This window comes from Manacus candei, unplaced genomic scaffold (genome assembly GCF_025592945.1).
Source record: "Manacus candei isolate 608988 ecotype Guabito, Panama unplaced genomic scaffold, ASM2559294v1 h1tg000041l, whole genome shotgun sequence".
Lineage (NCBI taxonomy): Eukaryota > Metazoa > Chordata > Aves > Passeriformes > Pipridae > Manacus > Manacus candei.
Window position 1 is genome coordinate 2988087 of NW_026138089.1, and position 18038 is coordinate 3006124.

Genomic DNA, 18038 nt, shown 5'->3' on the forward strand with positions numbered 1-18038 from the left:
TCTGTAGTCATGTACCCCAACACGACTGTTGGGTCTTTCACCCTGAGCTCTGTGTAAGCTCAGTAAAAATTTGACAGGTTTACCTTGATTTTTAAAAGCCATCTTTGAAGGTTAAACTATATTACTCTTATTACCTCATTCACATTATTCTTCCTTAGCACAACATGGAACAGATGGAAGACACTGTCAGCAGATGTGCATCTTTTTGGAGACCTTTCTCCCTCCTTCCATTTCTAGAGTACAAGTGTTTGCATCCTCTCTTTTAATGAAGAACTGCTTTTCTATGAGTTTTCTCCCTCATTCCTGAAAGGATCTTTGAACAATAAGCTATCAGAAACTTGGGTTTTATCTGTTGTTAAATTCATTCTTTTCCAATCCAACATGTAATTCAGTTATAATCACCTATACAAGAGAAATAACAGCAAAAACTGAAAAAGCTAAAGCTACATCACAGTTTTGAGAGAGAAAATAAGCTAGAACAAAGAAAAAGTTTTACAAAGTACTAATGTCACATTTTCCCTGAATTCTGTACATAACACACTAAGCTACAAGTTGCCGAAAATATGTCATGTCTTGCATGACTCTTCTGTTTGAGAAATACTGCTCACATTTTCACTTTAACACCTTAAACTTTCAGAATTACTCTAGCTTTGGCTTAGATGACCTCCTGAGGGTCTTTCCAACCTGAATTACCACACAAATTTGCCTTATTTCCTCCCTTTTATTTACATATTGTTAAATTCCATTCTTTCTGCATTTTCACTTGCCATCTAACTTCCTAATCAACTATTTAGCAATGAATTCTGTGAAGTCACAACATTGCCAGGCTGGGAAAAGTTACAACTAATGAAAAGTTACAACTAATGAAAATCAGCTTTGCCAGACTAATTACTTCAACAAATAGAAACGTTTCTGAGCACACTCAGAACCAGTCTTTTCCCCTAACTTGCATGTTTGCAAGCTTTCCCCACTCAAGCTTCCCACCTCTGCCCTTCACCCCAAAAGACAAATGCTCTATGCAAATGGACAATAAAGCTTTCTCCCACTAGCAAACTAATTCAGTCCAAATCTGTAACACAATCAGCAGTATCAGCTCTTTTCCTGCAGACTTATGACAACTATTACATTAATGTATGTGCAAAGTCTCCATTATAGCAATATTTTCTTTTCCCAATGTTATTTTAAGGATCTGCTGAGCAAAGAGAGCACAGTAAAAGAGTGCAGTAAAATAACACTGTTAAAACTATTGTACATAACTCTAAGACCAGAACAGTTTAACTTTCAAGACTGAATGACAACCCTCACAACTTGCTCCCTCTTGCACAGCCACACTACGACAATCCATGCTCTGAACAGCATGCACTCTAAAAAGATAAATCAGCAAGGGTGAGAGGAAGGATGAGACATGACAAGAGATAAACTTCAGTAAAATATCTGGCCAAATGCAAAGACAGTCTAATTCCAGTGTAGTGAGTTATCTGCTGGACAACCCAATCATTCATTTTAAACTCTGACAGTATGAGCCGATACTCAGGCTTCAGGTATCAGCACTTTTATCTGTTCTCAAAAACAGCTCAGCAAGAGAGTCTGACATTCAACCCAGTTTTAAAGAAGGTAATAAATAAGTATTTTCAAAAGCATTATGGAACAACCATGTTGCAGATTTACTGCTCTTAAAGGAGTACAGATATCTGGGAAGACACTGGGATGGCTTTTACAAGCAGGTACACTTACACATGTCAGGTGTTATATATTTGCATTTCAGCATAACCTCCCTCACTGGACAGTGTTTCAACATCCTTCCCACCTTACCAATCACAACCACAGAAAACGACCAAATAGGATGCTTGTAAACAAACCTTGGATTTGAACTTCATGATCTTATACTTTGGTGAAATGCTGTCATTAAATTCCTTGAAAACACTCATTATAGTCACCGGAGTCTCCGTCTCTTTACCAGTAGATAGGTCAATTTCCTCAAAAACAGAAGTCAAGTTTTACAAATTAACAAAAAATGCCAGCAGACATTACCAGTAAGTTGAATTTTGCTTTGCTATTATGAATCATGTATCTCTTTGTTAATGAAAAACTACAATACAATCAGCCAAAACCCCCCAAATTTAGAAAACGGTATTTGAAACAGAATGTTTAAAAAGCACTAAGTTTTCTAATAATGCTTCAAGATTACTTTATTTGCTAAACAGCAAGTCTAAAGGTAACAACTTGTCTGCAGTTGCTGGCTGTGGCCAGGGGAAGCCACAACGCTCTACTTTGCATCTCACGAGTGATATATTGCGTACACATTGTTTTTAACTTTACCACCTCCATCAGACAACACTGGCTTCAACAGTTCCCATAAACACACTGCTAGAACTCACAACCTGCCATAAGCAGAATGAAAGGTACTTATGTTTGACTTGCTTAAAAGTCATACTTACTGTTTCACGTGGCAGTAGATAAACAGTTCTCTCAATATTTTTCACTGTCACACAACAGCTGACATAGGTGTTTGCAGATTCAATCCAAACTTTGCCAAACAAAAATACCACACCTAAGGAAAAAGGGTAAAGAATTCAGTATGTGATTCTTAATCATTCTTATTGTTGCTTAAAGCAGCTTATAATGCATTCTTGCAGAGAAACACAACCATTTCTGGTTTAGGTCCTTGAACAACAAATCTTTCTGATGCATCAGCACATTCTGAATTGTTTTAAACACCAGCTTTACAAAGAGACACCTGTATCACTTTTCATGTCTCTACCTCCATTGCTATAGTAACACCTGATCTGTAAAATTCAAAATGGCATTACACAGCCAGTCTCAAAATTCTGTTCTGATTTCCTTTCTACCTACAGTAGTTTGATAAGCCCTGGGGAGAGGGAGGAAGGAGAGAGATGTCAGTGAAAGCTGAAAATTATCAGAATGCCTGTGCTGTCAATCAGTCCTCTAACACGTTATCTACAATTTCTCATTCTTCAGCCAGACCAGCACATTAACTTCTCTTCCCTGCACTTCAGTACAATGGACCAAGACTGCACTACCAATAAAACCTATAGAAATACATTCTGAAGACAATAACTAGAAGCTGATCAGCTGTAAAAAGTTTTCAAGTGACTATTTTTAACAAATGAGGACATCAAAAGATGTATGACATCGCAAGAAATCCTGGATGCCAAGACAGCAGTTGTAACCAAGGGAGACACTGAGAAACCTTATACAGAGCAAGACTAGTGGCAATTAACTTCATTGTGGACCATGTCATTATTGTACATGCACGTCTTTGAGCCCAGAGAACTTGGCATGAGCACAAAATGCTGCAAACTGCAAACCAAGTGATGTCAAACTTTAAAATAACATAGTATCGAGCCACCTGCCTTTCACATACAATTTGTGAATTACAAGTACAAAAAACGTTCAAGCACAACTCAGAAATCTGGCTTCACCAAGTTCCATTCAAACTCCAAATAATTTAGAATTTGTTTACATAGGAGACACTCTTCCTACAGTACACTACTACTGATGAAATCAGAAATATCAGCAGTGAGACTGTCTCAGAAACAGCGTTTCATGCATAGAAAATTTTGGAACCTGCATTTCTCCCTGGCCTGACAATGCACAAACAAGTCCTTGGTCAAGAGTCATGATTTATCTTTGCCATGAGATCTATCAGACGTAAAGGCACCTTTTCCACTCCATTAGATCAAAGATAAATCAGTGAAGATGCACTAAGGTGGATGACAAAGTTAAAGTGACAGGCTATGAAAAGTCATTTTCTGAGTGCTTGGAATAGATGTGAACAAGACTACTTTTGTCAAGGATAGAGAATGCTGAGGTTTTGAAGATGATGAGACCAAGGATACAAGATTCAGCTGAACAAAGTATCTTAAGAAATTTTAATACAGAGGCAATCTTGAAGATTTAGATAGTTTGAATAGAAGTATCTAGAAAGAGCTAAAATTGCAGATTTAAGTGACAGGGAAGACGAAGTTCTTGTTCCCAGCAATCTTTTCTTTTTGGTAAGGGATAAAAAAAAAAAGCTCAGACAGGTTTGTATCATACAGAAAGATAAAACTGTGAGAGAGACCACAAAATAGTAATTGGTTGCTTGAAGGCTGGCAATATCAAGAGCATGGAGTAGTTAACTTGTCAGAGAGGTGCACATGAGCAGGTGGGGTACAAAGAAGGATACATGATCCAGGATAAAAAGCTGCCTGGATTGCAAAGACAAACTTCAATCAACTCTAGCATGGACAAATAAGTGGTCTTAATATCCAGATTTCACAGAATCAAAGTAATTTAGAATGGAAGGAACCTTTTGAGATCACCCAGTTGAACACTGACACACGCATTACCACCCACACACACAGGAAAAGCAGTGCTAATGTCAAAGAGTTTGATTCAGAGACATTTCATGTAAAACCAAAAAAACAGAAGAAATATCGGGCCCTATGCTCTGCAAGCCTGACTATGGAAAGAAAAAATAGGAGTAAAGCTTATAAATCAAATTCTGTGAGAAGAAAGATCATGCTACCAATGAACCAAAAGGTAAGCAAAGTCAAGACACAAGGAAAATGTCTTGCAGAGGGGAAAAAATGGGCAGGTTTTATTCGTTATTTCTTTAAAATGTTAATAGGATTACAATTCTCAAGTTCTCTGCCTAAGACCATAAAGGGAGTTATGAAAAGTAAGCCTCCAAAAATCATTAAGTTTGAAAGAGTCTTATGATTATGGTATAGTATTTACTCTTCAGGCAATGCATTTGACATCACAGCAAATGAGGCATAAACAAAGATCATGAACACGTTAAACAAAAAGCAGTATCAAAATTTTCCCTTCTACATTACTAATTGAAAACAGGTGCAGTCTTTATTATTCAATCCTGAAAAAGTCATAATGAGAAAAGAACACTCCTTGCATGCGAGGAACAGAAATCCTTTCATAATTATGTTCCATTCAGCAACCACTGACTTACAAGACAAAAAAAAAGGGAAAAATAACAATAGTGGGATCTTTAAAAGTAGCAATTTTATATTAGAGCCATTGATTTCATCAAGATATCTATGATTATTACCACTCCCATCACCAAGCTCTTCAGCCCAGCACAGTCTTATATTTAAGTTTGGCATCCCAACTCACAACAAAAGGTGTTAACAAAGAAAAGTATCTGACTCAATGCTTGCAACATCAACCCAAAAAAACCTTCAACAACATATGGAAGAACCTTCTGGTAAATCCACATGAGGTGCAAATTAGAAACCCAAGATCCTGAAGCTGCTGATGAAATGAGGGGATGGATGGGGAGTGCTTAGAACAGATGTGAATACATTTGTCAGAGCTCAGATCAGAATGATGCAGTTTTGAAGACTATGAGAGCTAGGATTCACAGGTCAACTGCACAGAGTATCTCAGCAATGTTAATCCAAAGACAATCTTCAAGACTTAGGTAGTTTGAATCAGGGGATATAGAGCTTGTACTTTTCAGGCCACCTTACTCCCTTGACAGACATACCTTTCCTCTGTATAAAATCATGCAACTGCTATTGTACAGGTTTCCTATTAATCCACCTGAATTTTAAGTTACATTTCCAGAAACATTTCCATTGTTGCACCACTGAGCAAGGAATTAACACATTCAGCTTGCTTCTGCAGGGTATACATTTTTAAGAAGGCCAATACAGGAGAGTTGGTAGCTTGCTTTTACCTCCTTGCTACCATATTAGGCCAAGAAATGACATTCTTACTTTTCCCAGTCATAGTGTCCTGCTCTGAGGACAGAGGTGCAGAAAAACAAGAGATGAAGGTACAAGTTAGAGAGCACAGAGACACAGGGTTATCTAGATGGAATCTAGGCAAGTCTGAAAATCCCAGTTAAATAAAAAGAATCAGACTGGCATTTTCTGCCTTTAACTGAACAGTTACCTGGCTGACTGTACTGATCTTCATAAGCATCCAGCCAATAAAATCTTAAGACTTGTTCATCATTTTCCCCATTCACAAGTGGAAGGAGATTGGGGTCTAGCTGAACTTCTGCTGCTACTAGATCAGCTTCATCCTCATCAATTCTGTCCCAACATGAGATACCTGGGAGAGAACAACTTCTGCAGGTTTTGCAGAAGAAGAAAGAAATAAGTAAAATTGTGCCTTTGCCATAATCACCATTTTGCTTTTTTTTCAGTCTTATATTCTCACACCGTTTGTTGCACCTTCCACTACCAAGCAACATTCCCAACAGCTGGGTTTCCTCAGGTTTCTTCTGAAAAGCAGAAGGGAGTGGCAAAGGCAGAAACCCACAAACAAGTATGGTTCTCTGTACACCACACACAGTCTTTAAAAATCAGTCACCTGGTATTTCAGCCTTGGTCATTCAAGTCCTTACATAAGGAATATATCCATCCATCTGTACAAGTTGCTCAGTGGGAACAACAGATTATTTCAACAAAACTTTTTTGTTGAAAAGCCATTAAATGTTTAGGTCTTTCTCATAATTCAAATATTTTAGAGTTTGAAATAATTTGTTATGGAAACATACGACTCAAGATTTTCCAAACAATTTAAAAAAACCAAACAAACAGGAAAAAAAACACCTCTTTTCCTATTTCCAAAGATGTGGCTGTTCACCATTACTTTTAGCAACAATACTCTTACCTACAACTAATAATATGATACTATGATATTATGATTTGCCTAGAATAAGCATCATTAGCAATTCCTCATTTTTGCTTAGTGGCATCGAAGTTCACTGTTCAACACCCACATTGAGTCACCTCAATGTACTGAAATACATATTGTCACGTGCTAAATCCCAAAAACATCAAATATTTCCCAATTAAGTAACTATCAGCATGTTATCATTCTGCATGTCACTACAAAAAAAAAAAACATTGCACAGCATTATCATCATTCTGTCTGCATCACAATTATCCCTTTGGCAAAGACAAACATGAAAATAAATCTAAGGTTTATGGATACTGAAAGCCCTCTTGGTGGAAAAAAAAAAAAAAGAAGAAAAAGAGATTCTTACAAGGCAGATGTCTCTTTTTTCTCTGATTCCAGCTGCTCTGTCTCTTTCTTTTCAATTCTGTTGTCTCTTTTCAAGTTTTCAGCTGTCTCAGGTATAGCTTCCACATGCTCTGCTTCCATAGGTTCATCAAAGTCCTCCTCATCAAAATCCATCATCCCCTGATCATCATCTGCAAGTCCTGCAGACAGAACTAAAAGCTTGAATCGTTAAAATGACACACTGTATACTACAGCAGGATGTACAGATAACATACTATAAACATGAACATAATATACAGTATTAACACACAAACAAAATATCCCATTTAAGCTATCTAAGCATCTAGGATAAATTAAGAAGGTTTTTAACACTAATATGCTGTATGTAAAGAGTTTCCAGAACTGGGTTTTGATTTCTTTTTGATACCTTCAGTAGCTTTCTCTCCTGCTGTCTTCACTATTCTCTCATTTTCTGTAGGTTTTTGCACATACTTGGTATCCTCATTTTCAGAGACTCTGACAGATTTTGCTGTGCAATTGGGATGTTTAGGATGACATGAAGCTGGAGGAAGGGTTTCCTTTCTGAGATGAGCAAGAGCTTTCTTTGATATAGGGGTGATCACCTGAAAAACATTTCAGCCATCAAATTAAAAAAAAAAACACCCAACTCATAAGAGCAAAAAAAGAATAAAAAAACCTTTGCATTTCCTATTTGAAGCACTACTAACCAGGGCTAGATGAAAAGTTCCACATATTTTTTAGCATGATAACTAAAACTCCTCAAGAGTAAACTTTAAACTCTACAAAATCATTTCTGCTGTGATGTGTGTCTACTAGAATTTTTAAAACCAGTTTACTACATGTCATGGCTGGCATTCAATTAAATTCTGAGACAATAAGCACAAAGGTTGTTTTTCAGACAGGATACCACTATGGCAGCAACTACAGAACCTCTTTTTAAGGAAGATGTGGTATCAAATGGCCTTCACTATGACCAACAACAGGTCTCTGCATCTGTTTAATTCTCTAACATCTCCAATTGCTCCTCCTAGGGCCACAGAAGTCATCACTTGAATGGCCAGTCTGGGAATTAATTTCCTTCTCAATGTTTCCTACAAAAGTGACCACTGTTTTGCACCATGAAGACAAAGATCCTCTCTCACTAGATGTCCCCTTTTGTTTTTTTCCAGTTGCTTCTAGGTTCAAACACAACTGCTGAGAAGCACTGCTGATTATTTTCAACATAAGAGTTGATATTACCATTATACAAGGTTTCACAAATCAGATATATCTACACAACTGCATTTTCCCTCTACAGACTGTTATCAAGTATCTCATTGGATTTCCAGTTATAAAGTCCTTCTCATTTTTCTGAACTCCTAACAAAATGCCAGCCTTCCACCCTTAACAGCTCATCCCTCCTTTCACTCCAAAATCTTCCACTAGAGCAAACTTCTATCTACAGCTTCAATGTTACGTTTGTTTTACATTTCTGCAGAAGATTAGTTTCTTATCCTTTCCCACACACACAAATACTCCTGCTTATTTCACCTCACATACTCCTCTCCATGCCACAAGGGTGTTTTCTACTCTGGAAAAGAGACAAAGCAGAAGCTCACCTTCATGTGATGGATCTAACATGATATATGTATTATTACTATACTAAAACTAATTGTATTCTGTCTACGTATTAACATGAAAGGGGATGTGGAAAAATGCATGAAGCTACACTGTAACATTGCTAAGGAAGCTAATGGGAAAGTTAATTTCTAGAAGCAGAAACAAAAGTCAACAGTATTCAAATCCAAATACTTATTAATGAGATTTTTTTTTCCTCTTTACCTTGGAAGTTTGGGACTGCACAGAGAAAGGATTCAGTGGTACTCCAGCAGATCTTTTCCTCTTCAGCATAATAATTGGTGGTGGACTTAGTTGAACTGTCTGAATATTGAAAGAAAAGACAAAGTGACAAAATGAAGAGGTGGTTTTTTAGCATTTTCTTTTGCCTTGGTTAGTAACAACTTTCCATTAAAGAGGGACACTGGAATGTCTCACTAACCAAGAAAACACACTTCTTGATATAAAACTTAAGTCATGTAAAAAGAGTAAGTTATCTGAGCAATCAACCCATTAAGACAGGTACTAGATTTTTTTGGTAAACAGCCTGAAAAAAACTGCCATCAACAAGTGAAACAGTTTTTAAACAGTGGCAGTTTCAATAGCTAATTGTGCCTTTAACACACAAGTATCAGAATAACTTGTGGTATGTTTTTTATGTCTGCTGAAGCAGTACCAATGAGCATACACTCCTAAAGAAAGGTAGAAGTGCTCTTTCAACACTGTTACACTAAAGGAAAACACATTTTAACCTATTTACATATACAGATATCTATCAAGAGCTAACAACAAAAGAAATTTTAGAAAACAATCAAAACACAAAAAATCAATACATAACTACTATTTAAGTAAATAGAAGCCATAGTATAATTATGAGCATTACTTTCCTTATTCAATATTCCATAAATTTGACAGCATTAAAATGCATTTGCCTAATGTTCTGAGGGTTTGATAGCCTGATATAACTCACAGTCAGATGTCATAAGGAGGGTTAAAATAACAAGAGCATAAAACCAAGAGAACTTTACATTGGGACATCCTATACCCTTTATTGCTCTGATTAACCTTATTATAATACAACATATTTCACCTCAGTATCCCACCACTACAGCAGTTTTGTGGTTTACATGTGAGCAATCCTTTTGGTTTTAAGAGATCCTGCTGAAGGGGCATTAAGGCACTGAAAGACCATTAATGATGAGGAACAGCCTCATTTGAGACAGTCCAAACTGTGTCATAGCAGCCATCCTGCACTCCTGACTCAAAGGAAGTGTTAATCTGGTTCTCTGCAGCAAATCGTGGGAGGCAGGAGGCAGACAGACATTCAGGCTACATCATCTGCTGAAACAGTCCTCCCTCAGCTCCCCTCATGAACCCAAACACAACAGATGGAAATATCCTACAGTGCACTGGCTGAAGCCTGGTGACACAGATGTACGGGGCACATGATTCAGATAAAGCTGAGTTTTGTTTCACTCCAAGCTGACTAAAACCTAGAAGGCTGCATTAGTACAGGCTCTACATCACCTTAATATAAACCTTCTCTAATCAGGTCATAGTGGTTTTGCCTTATTAAGCCAATACAGTCATGCAACTTCTGCATATGTGGAATATACCAAGCAGATGTGCTATGGACAAAACCAGTCTTAGATCTTCTAGTTTTACAAAGAACTGTATATTCCTGATAAGTTCCATGGCAAAAAAACTGAACCAATTAAGGTGTTTCCAGCAGATTTCATTACTATACTTACTTCAGCATTAAGATCTTGAAGAATATCCCCTAGTAAATCATCCTTCGACAGGTCCACAGTTTTCTGCAAGGTAAGATTAGCCAAACAGTTCTCAGTTATATGTGCAAACCTAATCAGGAGACCAGCAGCAAATGACTAAACAGTTTCCACAAAACACATACAACTTTTTCAGAAATGCTGCATACACAGGAGATCGTAATAGACGCTTATGTCTTACTAGACACAATGTAGTGGTTTGGATCTTGTTTTCCCCCAGAGGCTAAAAAAAGTGGTAGACCCCAAGGGGTGGAAACCCCTGGAAGTTTTGGAGTTCTGTCCAATGGGCGCTCCTGCAAAAATGTCAACATATCACAAGCTCACTGGAAGAGATGAGTTGTAGTTTGGTTGTGGTTGTTGGAGAGGTGGCCATGTTGTGAGCCACGAGGAAGGGGCTCTGAGCCCCTCGGGCCCTCTGGGGCCCCCCAGCCCCAGGCTGGGGGGGGGGGAAACTGCAAAGACCTGGAACAGTGTTAGACTGGGCTAAGTGTTTGTAGTATGCCGGGAGATGTTTTCTCCATGGGCACAGAGCAGCAGCCGGCACTGACCAGAGAAACGGTGGCAGAGAGCCAGAGATAAGGACCTGAACTGAAGGAGCAGCAGAAACAACATGCAGCACCAGAGAAAGGACTCCTGGAAGGAGAGCCGGGAGAAAGAGAGCCAGCAGCCTGAGAGAGAGTTTGGGGTAAGACTGTACCAGCCCCCCAAAACTCCTTTGAGATCCCTCTGGGAAAAGAGGGAGATGGACTCCTATTAAGGAGAAGTTTTAGACATGCAGCACCGGAGAGAGAGAGGAGCTAAGAAAGCTCAGAGCGTCCCGTAGCTAGACCGGGACGGCCAGATGGAATGCGGGGGGAGTTGACCTTGGCTCTCCCCCCCTTGCACTGCTGCCACGGTGGCAGCCTGTGAGACAGGGCACAGAGGCCCTGCAAGGAGCTGAGTCTCCTGGAGATACCAGACCGTCACGAAGACCCCCCCTGTGTCTTCGTGATATGACGTGGTGATACGACCTTGTCTGGGGTTACGAAGCCCACGGAAGACCCCTCGGTTGGAGGCGATGGGGCCGAGAGAGGTTGGATACCTCCCTCGTGAGTGCTGGCAGAAAGCCAGCTATCAGCTGCTGCATGCAAGTGAAGAAGACAGACTGCTGCCTCAGAAGATGCTGCTGCTTAAGGACTGGAAGGGATCTGTCCTTCTTTCCCTCTTGGACTTTTATTTGGAGGAGAGATGAGATCTGGTCCACTGTAAATACTATATGTCATGGTAGAGATAGTTGTGATCATGTGTATAATGTGATATGGTATTTATTTGTACAGTCATTGTAATATATTTCCCTTTCCCCCACTTTGAGTCTGGTGTGTTTTGTCTGGAAAAACCCATCTCACCTTAGGTTGAGATGTGGGAGGGGGGAATGGAGCTAGGGAATTGGATTTTGGGACTATCTCAAACCACGACACACAAGAAACTGAAATGAGCCCTTGGCTTATTCCACTCCCACTAAAACACTTTAAACAAGTCAGAAACATTTAAATTCAAAAGTGTAAAAACTTACATCTGTGTTTTTCTTCCCAGCACTGGCTATAAACATAGACTTGATTGTGTTTGGCTTTGACACCACAGATTTTTTCATGTTCTTTTTATCAACAGTAGATGTTCTGCCACCTTTTCCTACAGAAAAAAAAATAAATTGTGAATTTTACATCAGAAAAGCTCAATGTTTAAGGGTCCAGTTATTAGCAGGAATAGATAGCCAAAGTAGTCCACTTCTTCCACCTTTACACTGCTGGCTGAAATGAAGCCTGATCATCTTCAGCTTTTTAAGAGCTGTCATGCACACACAAAAAATCACAAAACCCTATCAGCACCCTATCTTCCTAGTCACATCAGAGATGCTCTTTGCATACTCAAGTGCATACTCCAGGAAAAGGACCAAGATACTTTACATGAAAGCATCTCCAGGAAAAAAAAAAGAATGTCCATATGTTTGGCACTAGGCTTGGATTCTCAACATCAGACTCAGTTTCTCAGTTTTCCACCAGCCTCATAAAACTTGGGAAACTCGTGTGATCCCAGATTCTTTAAAGCATGCAGGTGTTTAGTGGCCAAGAGAGACCACACATCTCTTAGGCATTGGCTTTGAAAACCAAGCCCACTCCTAGATGCATTTGTTCTAGAAGTGAATAGATATTCCATAGAAGACTGTAAGCAGAATTGCCCCAGTAGTGCTGAAGTAGTTAACAATGATTTGACCTCAATTTGTGAACCTTCATCTTCTGCATCACGGGGTCTGAACAAAATTCACAGCCAGACAATGACAGAACTTCAAGTAACATGTCATTTGGCCACATTCACCACATGCTGATGCCAAGAAGTTGCCCATTTTAGGTATTGCTAAAAAGTCCCTGGAAGACATTCCACAGTTCATGTTCAACTTACCTTTCTTATTGGAACTGAGAGCATCATCATCCAGATCTTCATCAAAGATTTCCCTTCCATCTTCTACGTAACCTATCCCATCTACAGAAAAACAAAGAGTTGAAAACTTCTGATACTGTCTTCTGATACTCCTAAATAATTTTTCACATACTTAAACACTTTTGCCCCTCTAATATAGAGCAAAAGTTACAAATGCTAAAGTGTTAAAAACCACAGCACTCCCAGCAGTATCTTCTACTAGACTAAATATACTGTTACGTGTTTAATTAGAAATTATCAATTACAGTATTTTTTTGGTAATATTATAATACTGATAACTGGAAATAAAATTTCAGAACAGGTTCTTCGTTGAAAAATATTTTCATTACCATCCTAATACACTACAATGAGAACAATGCAAAGATTAATTCCAATAAGATTGCTTTTTTCTTGTCCCCTAAAAAAATTTTTAAGAATATACTAAGTATAACTTACTTCAAATCATGTACATTGAGTTATAACACCATAACCAAAATAACTCCCTAAATGAATCTTAACTTACCATCATCAACAATCCAGTCATCATCCTGACGGTCTCTGACCATCTTGGAGTATTCATCCTCATCTATTTCATCATAAACACCTGTGAACTCCTCAACCTATAGTTAAGGTAATACTAAGGATTAACAGTTTTCATACCATTAATTATTAACACAGATCATCAGAACATAAAGGTTCCCAAGAAATGCACGGCTTCCTACAGTGCTACACTGCTCACAACTAGTAAGCACAGTTATTAAGTTTCTTTTTTTGGCAGTGATAAAAGACAAATTATCAATTTTTAAAATTATCACACCATACTGAAACTCAAAATCTACTGAAACACTGGCAGAGATTTCATTTGAAACTGACTTCCTTTATTGCTCATTTCATATTTTCAAACTTAAAAATCCAAGCAAGGACCTTGGCTCTACTCTTAAACACCAAGCTGAGCTCAGTGAAAAGGAAGGTTATTTGATGTACCCAAGTATGATGCTGAGGATGCTTTTCTGTGCCTCAGAGAAAATTTGCATGTTAATGATCCACGGACTTCAGGTTTCTTTACATGTATCCACCTCAATGTGGAAGTCACATTTCCTGTCAGCATCACAATTAGACAGTAGCAATGTTACACTGCCAGATTTCAGTTCTACCAGTTAAATACTTAAATTTTGGTCTCTTTCTGGAAATACAGCATACTAATATTAATGGATTTCAGCCATCTAAAGCTCTGAAATTAATTTAAAGTTTAAAATAATTTGAAGTTAAAAAAAGTACTTCCTATCATAACATTAATCATGCAATTAAATTTTAAAAATTGGTCCTTCCTAACAGCATAGTTCTCAAGCAGTGGCAACACGTTTGACTTCCAGTCAATAAAACTGGTTTAGTTTTGAAAACAGAAAGAAACAAATAAATTAGACCAGAAAGCAGCAAAACAACTACAGCTACATTCTGAAAAACATACACCACTGAAAACACAAAAGCTGATCTGAAAGGCTTATTTTGTTTCCTGTAACTTTTACATATCTATAAACAATGGTTAAGCCTCTCAGCTCACATTTACTTTTCATGAGGAAGAAAAGACGAGGAATTTTCACCTCATATTTTAATTTTTCACCAGCTTTGGCTTTTTTCAGACGTTCAAGTGCTTCTTGCTGGCCTCTTCTATTCTTCCTCTCACGTCTAGAACGTGATGCTGCAAAACTTCCAGACTCATGCATAGCTGCAATTAATTAAAAAGAGAATTAAGTCTAGTAATGAGCTGCTGTTATCTTTAGTACTTAGTATTCAGTGATGCATTAATACATGACTACAGTTTCACTTAAAATCAAGATAAAGACCTACTTGTCTAAAAGCACACAGTCATGGATGGCTCTTAATAAGCCAACTCTGGAATTATACTGAAGGCATGGCCTGACAAGCAAGGAGATCAAAAAAGACTTCAGGTCAACTCATATTCAGCAAAAAGCTACCACCTGTTTCCAAAGAACCTCTCAAACCTCATCAACTGTTATCTGAAAAGGATCCCCCCATTCCTTTCTTGGGAACTTCCAGCTCCTTTTATTTTGCATGTCTCCATGACAACTCAGCAATAGACAGACTTAAGAGAAGGCCTACACTGCTACAAGGCAGTAATGGTTTTTTAGGTGGTTTCACAATGTTTAATAGTGCAGCCAGATTGAGACGAACTAGTAATTTCTTGACAGCATAGGACTGACACCCCACTTCCTCCTATACTTCCTTCCCTTAAAAACGCTCCCCACAGCAGGGCGCTCTCCACTTCTCCCTTTTTTCTCCCTGTCTTGATGGGGGGGGGGGACCATTTATCTGACCACAGAGAACGAGTGGTCCCAATCCAAATTATAGCAGCAAACAAACAGCACAGCGACGAGACCGCGGGGTTTGCGTGGGAAGCTGAACACCCCGTGGTGACCAAGGCTGGCCAGGTGTCCAGAGGAGCAGGACAGTCCCCTCCCGGTGGCAGCAGGAGATCGAACTGTGAGCAGAGCTGCACCCAGGCAGTGTGGCTGAGACAAGTACAGGTTTGTATTGCTACAGGCTGAGCTAAAAGAGGGGCATTTACACTGTGTGGTACCCCATGTGAGAGAACTGCGAAGATGTCACAGTCCGGGTGCGTTTATTTTCTGCCAGATTTTTGCGTTTGCTGTCAGACAGCGCGCTCCTCTGAGACAAATGTGTTTGCACCACCCGCGCCCGCCGCTGTCCCCGCCGGGAATCGCCAGCGCGGCCCCCGGCGGCGATCCCGGGACAGCCCCCTCATCCTACGGGGATGCTCCGCCGGCGCGGGGCAGCGGGGCCGGGGGGCGGTGCGGGGCCGTGCGGCCCGTGTCCCCCGCACCGGGTGTAACCCTCCCCCGCTCCTCTCCGCGCCTGCCGGGAGAGGGTCCCCCCGTTCGGGCAGGGCAGGTACGGCCCCGCCGAGCCCTCCCCAGGGCGGGGGACGCGGGACCCTCCCGGAGCGGTGCCACCGCCACCACCGCGACCGCCCGCCGCGCACGCGCATTCCCGCGCCCGGCGCGCGCCCGCCCGCCCTCCCCGCCGCCAGCACCGCTGCGCCCGCCGCCCCCCGCCTGACACCGAAACGCCGCGGCAGCGGCCGCCGCGGAGAGGGAGGGCAAGGAGGGAGAGGGGCCCGGGCCGCCCCCGGGTCTCACCGTCCCGGCCCTCGGCGCCGCTCTCGGCCATGGCGCTCGCGCCAAAGGCTCCCGAAAGTGGCGCGAGACGGGAGCCCCGCGCGCCGCCGCCGGGGCCGCAGCCAATCAGCGGGGCGGGGGCGGGGCCGGCGGGGCCGCCCCGGGGCGCGGGAAGAGAAGGGCAGGGCAGGGGAGGGCGCGCGCGGCCACGGGAGGGGGTTCGGTTCGGGCGCCGCGGCCCCGCCCGGTGACCGGAGCGGGAGGGGAGCTCCAGGCCGGGCGGAGCCGCTTCCTGGGCGAGGCCTTCGCCGTCGGGCCGCGGCCGAGGCCTGGGCCGGGCGGTGCGCGGGGCCGGGCCCGCCGCTGGAGCCGCGGCTTTGCGGGCGCTCGTTGGTCCCAAGGGCCCGGGAGGGCGGTGAGGGCATAGCTGATCCCGTCCCGCGAGTTGCGTCTGGGGGATCTGAGCAGGGCTCCACATGCTGCAGGGGCCCATAGCCCGTACTTGGTTCGGTGCCGCAGCTGGGGCAAAGCCATGTTCAAATGCCGTGTCATAAATAGTGATGTATAAATATCATGCATAAAACCATGTATAAATGCAGCACCTGAGCTGGGAGGAGGCGGTGGTTGATGCCAGTTGCCTAAAAGCTGGAGTCAGACTGCAGTGTGAGGGTCAAGGAGCACCCGCAACATCATCAGGGGTAGATCAATCCCCGTTGGGAGAAACGGGCATTTCCCACACGATTTCCATGGACAGGTAACCACTGAAGCTCCAACAGTGATCATGACAGACGAGGATCCATAAGAACCATGGTTTCCTTTTTACATATTTAAAGTAGGCATTATACTCTGTCACAAGTTTCAGGAACTTAAGTAAATTACTCCTTAGTCTGCTCAGAGACAGGTTGTTGGTCAGTTTAGTCACAAAATATGGGGGGTTATATATGTATATAAATATATCACATATGTGAACTTTATATATTATATATAGTTTTATATACATGAATATGTAGTTACATATAACTATATATAGTTACATTATAATGGATGCCTCCTATTTCCCAAATCCCTTGTCCTTTTTTTTTTTTTATCTTCTTTGCTAGACATGAAAAAAAAATAGTTCCAGACTGGATTTCTTGAGAGGCCAAGTCTGTGGAGGGCCCTGAGAAAAAATCCATTAGAGCTTTGCCCTTGCATACCCCTGACTTTGTCAGGGTGGGGAGGTGGAGTATGTTCTGTTCATTTGGGTGCTGCAGAGATACCTTCACTTGCATTTGTCAAGAGTATTACACATCAGCCTTCAGCTGAGGAGCAAGAACAGTGTCCAGAAAAGGAAATATTTCAGTTTCAAGTATAGATGGAAAAGTTTTTTAAGTCCTCAGTTAAGACAACTGAAGCTTTACGATTCCTCTCCTCTAAAAGGGCATAGATCAGTCTGCCTGTGCATGTACAAACCCAGGGAAACTGGTGAGGTTTGTGCTGTTTCACCACAGATTAACCTCAATCTTTTGTCCAAAACCATCACTGTTGGCCAGCCATTACCCAAAAATCCTGCCATCTCCATTTGCAGAATGTTGTGGAGAAGCATTTATTGCTCATGAAAATCTGCAGGCCCTGACTCCAGCTTTTTAAAAAGGCAGGTGGCACCACAGGACTCTGTCCTTACAGCTGATATGCTGTTGCAGAAGTGTGAACTAGTATTATTTGGCCTGAATATACTGATTGTTTTCTACTCTCTAGGCAGATCCCTGATGCCAAAGAGGATGGATACCCTGACAGCCAGAATGCCCATTCCCAGACAGAATGAGACCCCCTCTCTCACTAGCTGGTTATTAGGCCCACTTAAGTGTAGCAAACCCACACACTGACAGCTACAGGAAGAATGCCTGTCTGATCTGCCATCCTGGTTTCTGCTTGGATAGAGTTAATTTTCTTCTAGTAACTGGTACAGGGCTGTGTTTTGGATTTAGGATGAGAATAACGCTGATAACACAGTGATGTTTTGGTTGTTGCTGAGCAGTGTTTA

General features: G+C 41.3%; 1 protein-coding gene across 2 annotated transcripts in view; it reads right to left on the reverse strand.

Moving 5' to 3' along the window:
• Positions 1 to 16291, reverse strand: part of POLA1 (DNA polymerase alpha 1, catalytic subunit) — a 203741-nt gene extending 187450 nt beyond the window's left edge. Inside the window, exons 1-12 of one of the 2 annotated variants that reach the window (XM_051795104.1) lie at positions 16037 to 16291; positions 14459 to 14583; positions 13381 to 13477; positions 12840 to 12920; positions 11956 to 12071; positions 10368 to 10430; positions 8842 to 8940; positions 7427 to 7622; positions 7022 to 7199; positions 5920 to 6098; positions 2439 to 2551; positions 1860 to 1976 (exon numbers count right to left, since the gene is read on the reverse strand). In XM_051795104.1, the coding sequence (XP_051651064.1) occupies positions 1860 to 1976; positions 2439 to 2551; positions 5920 to 6098; positions 7022 to 7199; positions 7427 to 7622; positions 8842 to 8940; positions 10368 to 10430; positions 11956 to 12071; positions 12840 to 12920; positions 13381 to 13477; positions 14459 to 14583; positions 16037 to 16067 (1395 nt within the window). In that variant the 5' untranslated portion in view covers positions 16068 to 16291. Of the gene's footprint in view, positions 1 to 1859; positions 1977 to 2438; positions 2552 to 5919; positions 6099 to 7021; positions 7212 to 7426; positions 7623 to 8841; positions 8941 to 10367; positions 10431 to 11955; positions 12072 to 12839; positions 12921 to 13380; positions 13478 to 14458; positions 14584 to 16036 lie in introns of both variants that reach the window. The other variant, XM_051795102.1, reaches the window with a different exon arrangement.
• Between the last annotated feature and the right edge of the window lie 1747 nt (positions 16292 to 18038).